Source organism: Salvelinus namaycush, chromosome 1 (assembly GCF_016432855.1).
Source record: "Salvelinus namaycush isolate Seneca chromosome 1, SaNama_1.0, whole genome shotgun sequence".
Classification (NCBI taxonomy): domain Eukaryota; kingdom Metazoa; phylum Chordata; class Actinopteri; order Salmoniformes; family Salmonidae; genus Salvelinus; species Salvelinus namaycush.
In genome coordinates this window covers 20,599,827-20,616,739 of record NC_052307.1, presented here as the reverse complement: position 1 = coordinate 20,616,739, position 16,913 = coordinate 20,599,827, and the positions used below count along the sequence as shown (strand labels likewise).

The 16,913-nt window shown below is 43.5% G+C and overlaps 2 protein-coding genes across 5 annotated transcripts in view; one reads left to right on the top strand and one right to left on the bottom strand.

Annotated features, from left to right (window-relative positions):
• LOC120062259 (citron Rho-interacting kinase-like) overlaps positions 1-10,818 on the top strand; it is a 38,143-nt gene extending 27,325 nt beyond the window's left edge. Inside the window, exons 18-32 of the mRNA XM_039012127.1 lie at positions 8-96; positions 952-1,056; positions 1,219-1,388; positions 2,731-2,775; positions 4,915-4,995; positions 6,334-6,469; positions 6,592-6,731; positions 6,846-6,938; positions 7,171-7,279; positions 7,500-7,628; positions 7,829-7,909; positions 8,061-8,139; positions 8,474-8,647; positions 9,038-9,329; positions 9,496-10,818. Coding sequence (XP_038868055.1) covers positions 8-96; positions 952-1,056; positions 1,219-1,388; positions 2,731-2,775; positions 4,915-4,995; positions 6,334-6,469; positions 6,592-6,731; positions 6,846-6,938; positions 7,171-7,279; positions 7,500-7,628; positions 7,829-7,909; positions 8,061-8,139; positions 8,474-8,647; positions 9,038-9,329; positions 9,496-9,519 — 1,747 coding nt within the window. The 3' untranslated portion in view covers positions 9,520-10,818. The remainder of the gene's footprint in view (positions 1-7; positions 97-951; positions 1,057-1,218; positions 1,389-2,730; positions 2,776-4,914; positions 4,996-6,333; positions 6,470-6,591; positions 6,732-6,845; positions 6,939-7,170; positions 7,280-7,499; positions 7,629-7,828; positions 7,910-8,060; positions 8,140-8,473; positions 8,648-9,037; positions 9,330-9,495) is intronic.
• Positions 10,819-10,899: 81 nt separating this feature from the next.
• Positions 10,900-16,913, bottom strand: part of LOC120062331 (myotubularin-related protein 3-like) — a 31,809-nt gene continuing 25,795 nt past the window's right edge. For 2 of the 4 annotated variants that reach the window (XM_039012260.1, XM_039012348.1), the window contains 3 exons: positions 16,698-16,786; positions 15,518-15,544; positions 10,900-14,897 (listed from right to left, as the gene is read on the bottom strand). In XM_039012260.1, coding sequence (XP_038868188.1) covers positions 14,720-14,897; positions 15,518-15,544; positions 16,698-16,786 — 294 coding nt within the window. In that variant the 3' untranslated portion in view covers positions 10,900-14,719. The remainder of the gene's footprint in view (positions 14,898-15,517; positions 15,545-16,697; positions 16,787-16,913) is intronic. The other 2 variants (XM_039012514.1, XM_039012430.1) reach the window with 2 other exon arrangements.

Genomic DNA, 16,913 nt, shown 5'->3' with positions numbered 1-16,913 from the left:
TCTGCAGGAATGTGAAGCGTGGCCAGGGCTGGGAGAGGAAGTATGTGGTGCTGGATGGGACCAAGGTGACCATCTACGAAACAGAGCCCAGAGAAGGTACTACAACTTTAATGTTCCTATAGTAAATTTGATTATAAAATACAGTGAGCTCCAAAAGTATTTGGACAGTGACACAAATATCATACCCCCCCCCCCCCAATGCTAACCTCCCATGTAATTGTAATAGTGAGAGTTTAGCATGTCTTGGGGGTATGATATTTGTGTGTCTGTAACTTTCTCACTCAACATTATTCACGGTTCATTCAGAACTATCCGTAATCATGGTAGCATCCACATTAATTTAGGAGTGTTCAGAAACATATTCTATTCTTATTTACAATAAAAGTGACTCCAAAATGGCACAATACATGTCATTTTACCATTGATTTCTATTGGGCACAAAATGATCTGAAACACAACCAAAACAAACAGCAAATGCATCCAACAAACGTGTAGAGTCACAAGCTTGATGTAATCATTGTGTGCTTGGAATATGGGACCAAATACTAAACTTTTGACTACTTTAATAAACGTATAAGGGAATTTGGCCCAATACTTTTGGTCCCCTAAAATGGGGGGACTATGTGCAAAAAGTGCTGTAATTCAAAAACAGTTCACCCGATATGGATTAAAATACTCTAAAATTAAAGATGACAGTCTGCACTTTAACCTCACAGTCATTGTATAATTTAAAATCCAAAGTGCTGAAGTACAGAGCCAAAGCGAAAAACAAATTGTGACTGTCCCAATTCTTTTGGAACTCACTGTAGGTCGAACTCCAAGTAGTATTTTTCAAAACAAACAATTCTTATTCCGCAGGACTAACAGTGTTCTTGATTGCTGCCAGGTGGTGTATTTTGGTCTGTGTAGTTTTCGGGTACATTTTGATTTCTCTCCGTTTGTGTTGTTCAGAGTCAGTGAAGCCGTTGGAGGAGTTTGAGCTATGTCTGTCTGATGGAGACGTGATGGTGCATGGTGCTGTAGGGGCGTCTGAGCTGCCCAACACCGCCAAGTCAGGTACACCAAACTTACTCACACTCAGAGCAAAGCCCTGCCACAGTGGGTGAGCTAGGATAGTACCTCAACTGGTTATAATTAGCGCTTTACGTATTAGTATCATGATCTGCTTAGGAATGGACTGTCTCCTTGTTCCCTCACTGTGCTGTGGTGTGTGTGTAGACGTGCAGTATGTGCTAAAACTGGAGTCCCACCCCCACACCTCGTGCTGGCCCGGACAGACTCTGTACTTCATGGCTCCCAGTTTCCCAGACAAGCAGCGCTGGGTGGCCGTGCTGGAGTCTGTGGTGGCAGGGGGGCGAGCATCCCGGGAGAAGGCTGAGGCAGATGCAGTGAGTACCACAGTACTGTGGAGTTAAATGAGTATAATTACTTACTAATACACACAAACACACTCAACCAATCCTAAACCTAACCCTAGCCCTAAATCTACCTGTAGCCTTAACTCCAACCCTAGCTTCATGTCCACATCCACATTTCAACCCTAACCCCAGGCACAACCCTAACTCCAACCCTAGCTTCATGTCCACATCCACATTTCAACCCTAACCCCAGGCACAACCCTAACTCTAACCCTAGCTTCATGTCCACATCCACGTTTCAACCCTAACCCCAGGCACAACCCTAACTCTAACCCTAGCTTCATGTCCACATCCATGTTTCAACCCTAACCCCAGGCACAACCCTAACTCTAACCCTAGCTTCATGTCCACATCCATGTTTCAACCCTAACCCCAGGCACAACCCTAACTCTAACCCTAGCTTCATGTCCACATCCACGTTTCAACCCTAACCCCAGGCACAACCCTAACTCTAACCCTAGCTTCATGTCCACATCCACATTTCAACCCTAACCCCAGGCACAACCCTAACTCCAACCCTAGCTTCATGTCCACATCCACGTTTCAACCCTAACCCCAGGCACAACCCTAACTCTAACCCTAGCTTCATGTCCACATCCATGTTTCAACCCTAACCCCAGGCACAACCCTAACTCTAACCCTAGCTTCATGTCCACATCCACGTTTCAACCCTAACCCCAGGCACAACCCTAACTCTAACCCTAGCTTCATGTCCACATACACGTTTCAACCCTAACCCCAGGCACAACCCTAACTCTAACCCTAGCTTCATGTCTACATCCCAGTTCAACCCTAACAATAGCCTCAGCCAATAGCTGTCATTGATGTCAGGGCTGCCAGGTGGATAGGCCCTTATTTCCCTTGGCTAATGTTTTTAAGGTATTTGCTCTGTCTAGCTGCCTCAGGTCTAACTCATCAAGTGTTAAAACATAATTTTTACTGTATGGGGTTTATCCATAATACCACCACAGTGCATTTACAATTACCATCAGTTGTTTTCTTTAACACAGCATACTTGTGATGAATTTGATGCATCCATTAAATGTTTATGAATAATTTTTTAATGGTTTAAAAAAAAAATCAGGTGGTAAATTTACTGCAGTTGTAAAGTTTTGTGAGCAACCTCTGATGTCTATTGTACTGTATGTGTCGTTAATTGTCCCTCTTCTTCTCTCTCTGTCTCTTTCGCTCTCTCTTTCTCTCACACCTGTTTGTTGCTTTTTCATCATGCCATACTGTATGTCCCTGTATGTGGGCATGTTTTGTTGATTTGCTCTATTCTACCCGTTCTATGGGGTTTCACTGCACATAGGCTGCTGTGTCCAAAAGACAGATGGTTCTGCCTCCTCTGGTCCAGGTAAAGAGTCCAACGAGGCTGCATTTGTCTGCTTTCCTGTTGATACCAGACACACAGGCATTTAATACAGACAATTATAATGAAATTACAATTACAATACATTTTCTATTACAGTACAACATTAGAATTACAATATTGAGAATAATGCTGTGCATGTTTGTCTTGAATGTGTGTTCATCTTTCCTGCTGTGACCACACGCTGTTTTCTCCACAGTCCTTACTATTCTTTCCTCTATTGTCATATCAAAGTTATGTTTACTGTAAGTGATTGTCTGACTGTTATAGCACCTGGCAACTATCAGACATGATTGTGTTTTGTTTAATATCTTTGCTTAGATGTATTGTGATTAGATCATTTGGTAGTCTTTTTGCTGAATATTGATTTATTTAGATGTTAGATTTCTGATTTCTGCGAGGTGTTGAACTTTCAAGATGAATGAACATAGACTCACCACAAACCTATTACAGGGATATAACCAGACCTATGCATGTGATAGGCCTTCCTGTAGCCAGGACAAGTGGTCTGGTAGTACCCTCAACTTTCACTTCTCCCACCCTGTAGCTTCTCTCTGCCCTCTGTTCACTCTGCCAGGATACACTGTCTCTCTACCCCCTGTTCACTCTGTCAGAATACACTGTCTCTCTACCCCCTGTTCACTCTGACAGAATACACTGTCTCTCTACCCCCTGTTCACTCTGCCAGAATACACTGTCTCTCTACCCCTGTTCACTCTGCCAGAATACACTGTCTCTCTACCCCCTGTTCACTCTGTCAGAATACACTGTCTCTCTACCCCCTGTTCACTCTGCCAGAATACACTGTCTCTCTACCCCCTGTTCACTCTGCCAGAATACACTGTCTCTCTACCCCTGTTCACTCTGCCAGAATACACTGTCTCTCTATCCCCTGTTCACTCTGACAGAATACACTGTCTCTCTACCCCCTGTTCACTCTGCCAGAATACACTGTCTCTCTACCCCTGTTCACTCTGCCAGAATACACTGTCTCTCTATCCCCTGTTCACTCTGACAGAATACACTGTCTCTCTACCCCTGTTCACTCTGCCAGAATACACTGTCTCTCTACCCCCTGTTCACTCTGCCAGAATACACTGTCTCTCTACCCCTGTTCACTCTGCCAGAATACACTGTATCTCTATCCCCTGTTCACTCTGTCAGAATACACTGTCTCTCTACCCCCTGTTCACTCTGCCAGAATACACTGTCTCTCTGCCCTCTGTTCACTCTGCCAGAAACACTGTCTCTCTACCCCCTGTTCACTCTGCCAGAATACACTGTCTCTCTACCCCCTGTTCACTCTGCCAGAATACACTGTCTCTCTACCCCCTGTTCACTCTGCCAGAATACACTGTCTCTCTACCCCCTGTTCACTCTGTCAGAATACACTGTCTCTCTACCCCCTGTTCACTCTGCCAGAATACACTGTCTCTCTACCCCCTGTTCACTCTGTCAGAATACACTGTCTCTCTACCCCCTGTTCACTCTGCCAGAATACACTGTCTCTCTACCCCCTGTTCACTCTGCCAGAATACACTGTCTCTCTACCCCCTGTTCACTCTGCCAGAATACACTGTCTCTCTACCCCTGTTCACTCTGCCAGAATACACTGTCTCTCTACCCCCTGTTCACTCTGCCAGAATACACTGTCTCTCTACCCCCTGTTCACTCTGCCAGAATACACTGTCTCTCTACCCCCTGTTCACTCTGCTAGAATACACTGTCTCTCTACCCCTGTTCACTCTGCTAGAATACACTGTCTCTCTATCCCTGTTCACTCTGCTAGAATACACTGTCTCTCTACCCCTGTTCACTCTGCTAGAATACACTGTCTCTCTGCCCTCTGTTCACTCTGCCAGGATACACTGTCTCTCTACCCCCTGTTCACTCTGCCAGAATACACTGTCTCTCTACCCCCTGTTCACTCTGCCAGGATACACTGTCTCTCTACCCCCTGTTCACTCTGCCATAACACACTGTCTCTCTTTAATACACTGTCTCCACCCCAACCTACCTGCACATAGACCCCCTCTTTCTCTGTTCCTATACAAACCCTGACAGATTCCCGACTTTACTGAAGCTAAGCCTCCTGACCCTCTGTTTTTCTCCCCCTTCCACCAGAAACTGCTGGGGAACTCTCTGCTGAAGCTGGAGGGTGATGACAGACTTGACATCAACTGTACACTCCCCCTCACAGACCAGGTAATATAATGGCAAGCATATAGTGGGAAACAGCCAACCAGCCATTGAGTGTTATGGATAGATTAGTTTCTTCCCTGTGTTGTTAACATACAGTACCAGTCAAAAGTTTGGACACACCTACTCATTCCAGGATTTTTCTTTATTTTTAATACTTTCTACATTGGAGAATAATAATGAAGACATCAGAACTATGAGATAACACATGGAATCATGTAGTAACCAGAAAGTGTTAAACAAATCAAAATATATTCTTCAAAGTAGCAACCCTTTGCCTTGATGACAGCTTTGCACACACTTGGCATTCTCTCAACCAGATCCATGAGGTAGTCACCTGGAATGCATTTCAATTAACAGGTGTGCCTTGTTAATTTGTGGAATTTCTTTCCTTCTTAATGCGTTTGAGCCTTACTGTGACAAGGTAGGGGTGGTATACAGAAGATAGCCCTATTTGGTAAAATACCAAGTCCATATTATGGCAATAACAGCTCAAGTAAGCTCAATAACTTTAAACGTTTTTTCAAGTGCAGTCACAAAAACCATCAAGCGCTATGATGAAATTGGCTCTCATGAGGACCGCCACAGGAAAGGAAGACCCAGAGTTACCTCTGCTGCAGATGATAAATTGAGTGGCCTCCTTGCTCGCACACGCTTTTTCAGTTCTGCCCACACATTTTCTATAGGATGAGGTCAGGGCTTTGTGATGGCCACTAGAATACCTTGACTTTGTTGTCCTTAAGAGTTTGAAGGTAGGCATTGAAATATATCCACAGGTACACCTCCAATTGACTCAAATGTGGTCAATTAGACTATCAGAAGCTTCTAAAGCCATGACATCATTTTCTGGAATTTTCCAAGCTGTTTAAAGGCACAGTCAACTTAGTGTATGTAAACTTCTGACCCACTGGAATTATGATACAGTGAATTATAAGTGAAATAATCTGTAAACATTTGTTGGAAAAATGTATTGTGTCATGCACAAAGTAGATGTCCTAACCGACTTTCCAAAACTATAGTTTGTTAACAAGATTTTGTGGAGTGGTTGAAAAACTAGTTTGAATGACTTCAACCTAAGTGTATGTAAACTTCCGACTTCAACTGTAGCTGTCATCAAGGCAGAGAGTGGCTACTTTGAAGAATCTCCAATATAAAATATATTTTGATTTGTTTAACACTTTTTAAGTTACTACATAATTCCATAATTCCAATGTAAAAATCAGTAAAAATAAAGAAAAACCCTGGAATGAGTAAGTGTGTCCAAACTTTTGACTGATACTGTATATGCACTTCATGTAGTGCCACACTATCAGTGATGTGAGTCTGGTCTCTCCCCTCCCACAGATAGTGTTAGTGGGCTCTGAGGAGGGTCTGTACGCCCTGAATCTGATCAAGAACTCCCTGACCCACATCCCTGGCCTGGGCTCCGTCTTCCAGATCCACATCATGAAAGAACATGAAAAGCTGCTGATGATTGTTGGTGAGACAGCCGACTTGACTCCACGAGTGATAACAGCACATATACATAGTCTACTACTGTCTAACTTATTTGTCAGTCAGACTGAATTTAATATAGGTGTAATGTCTGTGTTTGTCCTGTAGGGGATGAGAGGGCGCTGTGTCTGGTGGAGATTAAAAAGGTGAAGCAGTCTCTGGCCCAGTCCCACCTGCCTGCCCAGTCTGAACTGGAACCATTTATCTTTGAGACGGTCAAGGGATGCCACCTCTTCTCTGCAGGCAGAGTAAGGTTTTCACTGGTTTGGGGACATTGTTTCAGTTGGTTATCCCTTGGCAGAAGAAATGTTTATCCCTTATGCTAGCTGTGTGGCTGATGTTGTGGATTTGTCTATCTACAGATAGATAATGGGCCTTGTATCTGTGCTGCAATGCCTAACAAGATTACAATTCTGCGTTACAATGATAACCTCAACAAGTTCTGCATTCGCAAGGTGAGTATCACCTCAATGTGCACTACACACAAATAATCAGATGGAATGATAAACACATCATTTTCTGGTTACAGAGGACATTTAATTAACCCTCAAGAGAGCTCACAGTGACTAGACATGCACCTCATTTATATTGAACTGTACCTGAAGAAAATCTGTTCCTCCTATCAGTTAATCAGTTGTATTCCCTCGGTAGTCCCCTAACGCCCTCCTTCCTCCACCCCTCTATCAGGAGATAGAGACTCTGGAGCCCTGCAGCTGCCTCCACCTGACCAGCTACAGCATCATCATCGGCACCAACAAGTTCTATGAGGTTGAGATGAAGCAGTATGGTCTGGAGGGTTAGTGGGCTTTTTGGAGTCGTTTTTTTTACTGTACAGTTTCTCAGTAAACCCACTGGAACTCATGTGTACCAAAAATGTTTATGTTGCCAATCCAAAAGTGCTACATGTAAATTAGCCACTCTACTGCACATTTTAAAGGTTGATGCCACGAAATCATTTCTATTACATTTCTTTATCTGTGACAGAGAGCGTGTTGTACTCTGTGTCGCCCCTGTAGAGTTCCTGGATAAGAAGGACGTGTCTCTGGCCTCCGCAGTGTTTGCTTCCTCCTGCCACAGCTTCCCCATCTCCATTATGCAGGTCACCAGCACTCTGCAGAAGGAGGAGTACCTGCTCTGCTTCCATGGTGAGATCGGCCTTGACATTTGCAATTTAAATAAATGTATCTTAACAATCTGTGATATTGTATTTCCTGTTTTACTGTACATATTGGAAGAAATTGTTTGTGTTGTATTTCCCACACACAACCTATGTACTGTATATTGCCCACAGAATGATTGTAAAACATTCCAAGGTACATTCATCTACACTATTGTTCTGTCACAGAGTTTGGAGTGTTTGTGGACGCATATGGACGAAGGAGCCGCACTGAAGAGATCAAATGGAGCCGTCTGCCCCTGGCCTTCGGTGTGTATAGAAAAGCTTTGTCTTCATACAGTACACTTCTAACAAAGTGGTATACGTTGTGGTGGATTTGACGCAATATTGCCATAACATGCTACGAATGTGTATGCCATGCCTTTTGTAATGTAACCCTTTCCCTCTCGGTCTTGCACAGCTTACAGAGAGCCCTACCTGTTTGTGACATATTTTAACTCTTTGGATGTGATCGAGGTTCAGGGACATGCTGCACTTGGGTAAAGGAAAACGACTGAAATACGAACTTACACAATAAGAACTTGATTATGACAAATGCATCAGTATTCATCTGAGTATGCAACCACAATCAATAAGACACATTGAGAATAACACATAGTACAATAATAGAGAAATTATCTCCAATAATGTTCCCTGTCTGATGCTAATTGTTCTATTCATCCATTGTGCTAAATGGCAGAAGTTATTGATTTATTTGTCCAGTAGGCCATTAAGCATGATGTTATTACTTCCTCTCAACTCACTGAATTGAATGTTGGGTAGTGTATTTCCAGACTTAATCCTAACCCTGCCTCTCTATTTACCTGTGTGTAGCCCTCCAGTGCTAGCCCACCTGGACATCCCTAACCCCCGTTACCTGGGTCCAGCCATCTCTTCTGGGGCCATCTACCTGGCCTCGTCCTACCAGAACAAGCTGCGGGTCATCTGCTGCAAGGGCAACCTGGTCAGGGAGTCTGGGGAGCTGCAGAGGACCGGCTCCAGCCGCGGGTGAGCTCTCGCTGTCATGTTCTAGACCCCAAACCTTTAGCTAATGGCCCTGAACTACTGTACCATCAACTACTTCTATGGTGAAGGGTAGTACTTGCACATACAAGTAAACAAAGGAAACTAGATACACTGGGTTACAAGTCTAATGCTAAATGTTGGAAGGGTATACAGTGCCACCTACTGTTTTGAGTTTTCATTGCTGATACTTAGCAAAGCTTGGCAGCCAAATATATTTTAGCCATTGGTATTGTTTTAGCCATTAGTTATTGTTTCAATTAAAGCCAAAATCTGTATTCATGGTTTTATCGATCTGACTTTTGTCTCATTTGAGCTGAAACAACAACAGCCTATTTGTCTCCATACATTTGTCTTCTGCTCTGGCATCTCCAGCAGCCCCAGTAAGAGAGGACCACCTACATACACAGAGCACATCTCCAAGCGCCTGGCCTCGGCCCCTAGCGGCCATGAGGGGCTTCACCGTGAGCCCAGCACACCACACCGCTTCCGGGAGGGCCGAACTGAGTTCCGGCGGGACAAGTCCCCGGCGCGCCCCCTGGACAGAGAGAAGTCCCCAGGCCCCAGACTGGACAGCCGTAGAGAGAGGTCCCCTGGGAGGTTTGATGACCGCCAACGTCTCCACACCGGCTCTGACCGCCGCACACAGCTCACCCCCGTCAACAAGGTACAGTTACACAGCCACACTAGGAATTATATCTCGATTACATCGACTGCCCAATTTTTTTTATGATTGATTGTGAAGCTGGCACACTCAATAGTGCAGTACTACATATGAGTAGAGTTGATCTTCTGTGACCGAGTTTCTATGGCTATCTATCTCTGTATTTTAGGTGTGGGACCAGTCGTCTGTGTGAGTAACACAAGGAGAGGTTTTGGAGAGAGGAGCTGTGTGACCCTTTGTCCACTCTGCACATGGTTACGACATCTAAGGGTGACCAACCAGAAAACCCATCGCCTGTATATAGTGCAATCTGGATTCATTTGCCAACACACTATTGCACTGGGGAAATTTCCTTTGACAATCTTCTCCTTTCTGATATGTGTATTCATTGCTATGGCAGATAGTTGTTCAACGGAGCAGCATTAGCAGGGAACCCCTGTGGATCTAATGGGTCGAGGATATAAACCTTTATAAGTACTAAAATCAAAGTTGTAAATATTGTTCCAGTTTTTATAGCGAAAAGGGAATAGTAGGCTGGTAAAGCCAAGTCTATATTTTTTAAGGACGTGTTTCTAATGATGTTGCAGGGAGAGAAATCTCATCTCAAAATCTCATCTTCATCATCCCAGATACAATACTGTAATTTTTGCTTTTCTATGGACGGTCAATGATGCCAACATTTAATCACCCATGTACTGTACAAATAATATGGGTTCCGAGAAGGCAATACTCATGAGCTTTTCACTTTGTACTTGAGATTAAGGGCTCTATTCAATCTGCATCGCAGAAATTCAGCATGATTGAAATTTATAAGCAATGTTAGTGGTTTAGCGGAGACTGCATTCACGGTAAACGCTGCATGTCGGCTCAACCTGAAATCACCTTTACATTTCTATCACGGAACCTGTAACGCTTCAGCTTTAAAGACTGAATAGAGCCCTAACTGTGCAGGATTCCAAATTCATTGTTTCTACATGACCAGTCTTCTTTTTGATTAAATGGACTTTGATATCTAATTGCATATGATTGCTTAATAACAGTTATTGTCTTACCATACTAATGGACAAAATAAATGTTAGGCTACAAGTGTTCCTTGTATTAAATATACTTAAGATGAATAATACGCCTATAAACTTTGTCTTTGATTTGAAACAGCAGGCAGTGGAGCTGGCTGACCATTAGTCTGCTGCCTGCAGCTGCTTATTATGGTACAGATGTCCTGTTCTTACTTCTGTGCAGTGAACTAACTATGAAGTCCAGTAATCGTCAGGGTTCATCACTATTATCGCTTCTTTTTCAATTGATAAAATATGACATTTGTCACATCAGAAGAACATGAGTAATTCAGAGCAGCAGTTTGATTTTTGGTTTGTGTTTTTCTGTCATGTATTCACATGAATTTGTTTTCAATAAGTATACATTGTTGCAAGACAACTAAAGGTTTTTCTTAATTTTTGTACATACATTAAAGATGATTGAGCTACCCTGGCAATGTGTCAAGATGTCCTTTTTTTGTACCATACATCTTACAAATCATTTTCATTTTGCATGAGAAACTATTCCGGCTAGCAAATAACACATGGAAATAGCCCACTTTATTTTCCTTTAATTCTACATCAATGTAATGCTCTTTAAAGTAAATTCAACAAAACAAAATAAACATACTAAACAAAAAGAGCACTTGTTTTTACAAGAAACTGCTATGTCCTGTTACAGGAAACAGCTACAAAGTCCTCTTCGACCGACGAGACATGAGAAGGTTGAAAGTGCTTGTTAAAGATAATGGTAAAGGAGGAAAACAAATCAAAAGCACAGTAGTTATCCCTTTATTACACAGGTTGGTGGCAACTTAATTGGGGAGGACGGGCTCATGGTAATAGCTGGAGCGGGAATAGTATCAAATAGATTAAACACATGGTTTCCATGCATTTGATGCCATTCCATTTGCGCTGGTCGGGCCATTATTATGAGCCGTTTCTCCTCAGCAGACTCCACTGCTTTGTTAGAGACCTGTATAAGAACTGCTTGGCACCAGTTTCCCTCTGACATACAGACACACGCTTGCTCACACACACACGCTCGGAAACACTTGCATTTACACCGGATTCCTGGGCCATTGCAGGGATGCCTCCTATGTGGAACTACGTGATGGGCAGCTTCTTAAATTACACGAGGGAAGAGAAATGAAAGCCAAAGAAGATCAAAATAACTCAAAAAACCAACTGGACGAAGTGTAAGGGCTCCTCCAGACAGACAATGTGTAAATCCAACCCCTCCACATACTCCCATCATATCCAGCTATGCCCCACAACAGCACCAAAAGAAACAGGCTCATCCCTCATGGGAGTCCTTCTGTGGGTGACATAATACTGAATAGAACAGACTTATTTTCAGCTTTATTGTTTGATGTATTACTGTGACAGTGTCTACTTTAACTGAAATGCTGTGCAAAACAATGTCACTTTTTTTCTAATTCGCATTCATGGATTGTTAGCCAAGTTTGCTGCCCCTCATCGTGCCTGTAACGGTGAAACTGCCCTACAGCCTCTAGCCTCGCCCTCGACATGCCAGAGTGTGACAGGGACACTAATGGAAGCCAGAAGTAAATGAGTGTCTAAAGGAGCATTACTCTGGACCTAATTTAGCCCTCAAATGTCAAACCTCAGTTTGGGAAATTATGACCAGAAAGACCCACATGGCTTTGAGATCTGAAGCTATGGACTACTTAGTCCAGCCATTGAAATGTACACAGCATAAGCTATTCAGGGGGTCATTGAAAGAGATCAACAGTCAAGAGTTTGGTCTAAGCCCTCAGATGGTTTACAAGATGGCAGTCCAAACTATACATGGCTCTTTCACACAGTCTGCTGATCAGATAGAGTTGTGAATAACAATTGCTGAAATCCTGTGATTCATTTGTGTCCTGCTAGTACGACAAGTGGCATTATTAATGATTGGCAGTCTTGAAGGATATCATTTTGGACATAGTATAGGGTTGTATTTGTACATTTAATGCTCGTAAAACCCAAAAATCATTAATAACAAAAGGCCAATATTGATGGCGAACATCTGAAAAGCAAATATCAACTACTACAAGCGCAGTGAGAATATCTGTGTGCATGTATGAGTGTGTGGAGCTCCTGTCTGTATGGTAGAGGTAGTGTGTACATGTACTGTATATGAGTGGGGTATGTGTGACCGTATGTGAGTGGGAGGTGGGGGTATAGTATAGGTTGTTGTTTCTAACCACCATTCTGTCAGTGCATGGGAATCTCATCGATTTGGGCCATCTTTTCTCACAGCCCTTAAGATCCACTACTGATAAACACTGATTATCCTGTGGCAATGGAATTGTCTAAATTTGAGACAGCAATTCAAGAATAAAACATCAATAAATAATGAAAAAGGTACTGATACCAATAAAATGGAAAACCACTGCAGCATCAAAACAGGAACATACCCGCTTCAAAAAAAATTGATTCCTGTTTCCAACAAGTTGAAAGTATCGTTTTTTTCTGCAATCAGCAAAAAGAAAAAGATACAAATGAAAAGGTTTATGGTGACTAATTTGGTGAGCCACTCTAAAAGGATTCTTCTATACATCGTTTCTTAAACGCTATATACTTATCTGAATATATTATTTATGTTACAAAAATGTATCAGAGGAGTTTATTGAAGAGAGATGAAATAAGTGACTTCTCAATTCAGCTGGAGAAAACCGAGCTAACCAGCTAAGAACAACACCCTCTAGTGTCACTGGATGTTCCACAGAGACACAGTACTATACATTTCATCCCCTTGTACTATCCAGCACTTCCTCGGTTTATATAGGACATGACGCAATGGTGGTTATGAGGATGTTCAAAGGAAAAGATTGTGATGCATGTATGACTCTCAACTAAATATTTTAGGGCTGTTTCATTATGTTCAACTAATAGCAAGGAATTTAGTTACTAAATTAGCAGTCAGTGTTGGGTAATAATTCCCCCATCCTGCAGACGAGGACACATTGGTAAATGAGTTCCTGTCATCACAGGGGGAAACTGATACAGAAACATGACTAAAGCACATCCCTTAGTGTCCCCATGACAACCATTACACCACTTCCTATTAAACCCTGGTTGTGATGGATTGAACATGATGTCATGTCCACTTCAGTGCCACCATGCTCCAAGTGCCTGCTGGGTAAATTGGGGGGGGTCATCCTAATTTGAAGTGATGGGCATAAAGGCAGAGTAAATAAATGCATTTCCACAGCCTCTCCTCGAGCTTATTTAGGTCTCTGAAAACAAGTGACAATGACAAATTAAATTTATGCCGCGTTCAAAACAACTGGAAACTTGTGAAAAAACGAGCTCCGACCGGGAAAAATCTGTGTGAACAGTCATCCAACTCGGAATTCCAACTTGGGTATTCAGGCCTCTTTCTAGAGCTCCGACTTTCGGACCTGACGATCACTGACATGATTGATCTGAGTTCCCAGTCGTTTTGAACGCAGCATTGGTTCAGAAGCTCTGTCATAATACCAGCTGTCAACATTATCTACATCGTCTACCATTAGTGTGTGGCACCTATTCATGCCAAGAGAGTTGCAAAATGGAACCAGCTAGGAGAGGATTCATACTTTGATGCAATTCAAAAACTAACACTTGTTAGATCTCAGTAACTCCCAAATACCCTCCCTGCTTAGGGCAGAGTCCTAACTTCAGACACATAACTCAAGTTGAAATTCTGCCCAAGTTCATCCAGGTGTTCCCCAGAAGTCAATGGAAGGCCGTGCCAACAGTCCAGCCCTTCTGGACACTAGAAGTGGTTTCTGAAGCACTGGAGCTGTTCTTCCATTCTGTCCCAAATCTCACCACTGTCCAACAGAAAAGTCCCTAGGGGATGGATGATGCTACCACTCCTGTAAGAACTAGAAGTGGGTAAAAAAAAGAAAAAAAAAGATGAACAAGCTCTCAAGAAGACTTTACAGCATCATTCGGTGATGACCCTCTCGTGCCCCCCCTCCTGGACAGCGGGACCAAACAGGACAGTGGGACCAAACAGGCTATCCTTGCTCTATCGCTGTCCCAGTCCTACACCACGTCAACAAACACTACCAGCAGTCCTCTGTGTGTTGTCACACACACCCTTCCGTCAATCTTTCCTTTCATCCATTCCTGTGCATAACCACCATGCTTAGCAAAGTGCTTAGCATCTAGCAAAAACACCTTGTTCACCTCCTCCACTACATCTGGCATTGCAGACCTATATACATGAAAATCCATATTTTGCAGCACACACGTACATGGGACATTCTGCAGCTCCTGAGCTCATCAGTAGTGTGCCTGACACTGTCAGTGGCTAGCTGAGTATTGGCTGGGGGGCTCGGCCTAGCCCCTCCCAGGGCCCTAGTTGGAGCTGGTTGTGATGGGTTCTTCCAGCTCCAGTTCCATGGGATTGGGAGCTGTATTGATCTGGAGGCTGCCGTAGCAGGTCTTACAAACACGGGTGGGCTCAAACAGCTGCTGGCTTGGCACAGGTATCTTCTGGTCGCAGCAGCTGGCACAGAATACATTCCCACAGTTCCTACAGGGGGAGACAGTGAGACAGCACAGGTTCAGTCTCCATCACAGAGGGGCTGTTTAGTGGATATGAGAGAAAATTTCATGCAGCAATTAGAAGTAAGACCCTTTGATTTAATATGTAGGGCACAATCTTTATACTCATCATAAGTTGTTATACTGACACCCCGATAAGAAAACCTGACATGGTCCTGTATGTTTTCAGACTAGTGGCTCAACACTTTGGTCACTGATTAGACATTTCCAGGTGGAAGTATTGGCGAAAGGCCTGAAAACCAAAACTTCCCCTATAGCCCACTCACTAAATGCACCCCTTGCACTGCCATGAAAAACAGATGTGTTGTTAATACATATTTGCAGACAACTGCCAGCCATTCTCAGCTTCATGCTCATACCTTCCACATGACAAATGACCAGACAGGAGATGGCCATCACGGTCATGTGAGAGCCATCTGACTTTCTTAAGGAGAATGCTGCCAAAATAAAGTGTCTGAGCGGGGTGGTTTTACAATAGGTAAGGGGTGGGTTAGGTTAGGATGAAGTCAACCAAAAAGGTGGAGCAATGCAGGATTAGCGGGACGGTAGGAGAGAGGGGAGAGAGGGGACAGTGAAGCCGTATCTCACCAGACCTCTTGGACAGGCTCCCTGTCACTGTGGAGGAGAGGGTACAGAATGGACAAGAGCAACCATCAGTGTGGCCCAGACCAGACTCACAAACACTGCTCTCTCATCTAGTCTACACTGCTAATACAGACAACATCTCTCCCTATCACACTCACTCAGATACTGTAGAAACCCTAGTTTCCCAGTTCCATGCATAACAAACACTAGACCTCTTTACATAGGCTGCTCCCATTACAGCACAGATTCAAAAACGTTCCTTCACTGTGGTCTTGACTGGATGATACCAGTAGCACATACTATGAAAAGGTCGGTCTTGAATGGCCTTGATTTAAACTGCGCATTCAAACAATCTCTAAATTACACTAGAAGTCTGCAATCAGCCCTAAACAGTTTTGCAAACGTCACAAATAGCCCAAATGTTAACGTATTCCCAACAAGCTAATTGTCATGTAAGGCCTTTACACCTGGGCTCAAACACAAGGCGCCTTTTAAAAGCTCCAGTTGGCATAACAGGGAAGAAACTAAACTAAGATGCTCTATTTGTAGGCTACAATGTGGCATTGTGAGCATTCTGTTGGACATGGACCAAAATGGTGCTGGTAAACTAGTTCGCTGACTATGGCTTAACCAAAAGGTACAGACAGCTTATAGATATGCAGCTTTTGGAGCACCGTGGAAATCTAAATAGCAGTGGCAACATGTACTCTGGGCCAATGTGGGACAGCTTCAACCAGGGAATTAGAAAGGATAACAATATGAGGAAATGAGAAAACCAAGAGAGGCAATGCAGAGACTACAGGACCCGCATGGCAGATCTGTCCCATTCATAAGCACATCCACGAAGAAAACTAAATGTTTGTCTTCTCTCACAAAATGGTAATGATAAATGATAATGAAAATTGTCCTTCTATTACTGATGCCTGCGGGCATAAGGCTAATCACATCACAACACCTGAATTACAAGCAATACATTTGCAAAGCAAAAAAAGACCCAAACAGAACAACAGCAGGATCTCAGGGGGAAGGAAGAAAAAAAAATGAGTAGAAAACTGATATCAACAAGTTTGAGCTGAGGCAGTGTCTCCTGAGTTAAGTCTCATCACAAGTGATAGCAGTGTGTCTAAGGGCAGCCAAGGCCCGGTTCAAACCATAGCAAGGACAAAAGCCTGTGGTTGGTTACCTGCAGTGATGCTTCCTGGTGGCGAGCCAGAACCTACTCTCACACCCGTAGCACTGGGCTGCCAAGTGGTCCGGGTACCAGCGGGTCACCTGCAACAGGTAGCCAAATGGCAGTTCTCAGCTAGCATCTTAAGGTCAGCCAAACTTTATCTGTGAACTCCCAGTCTCTACAGCCACTATAGTCCATCATTCATCTTCCACCCCTCCTCCAGGTCCC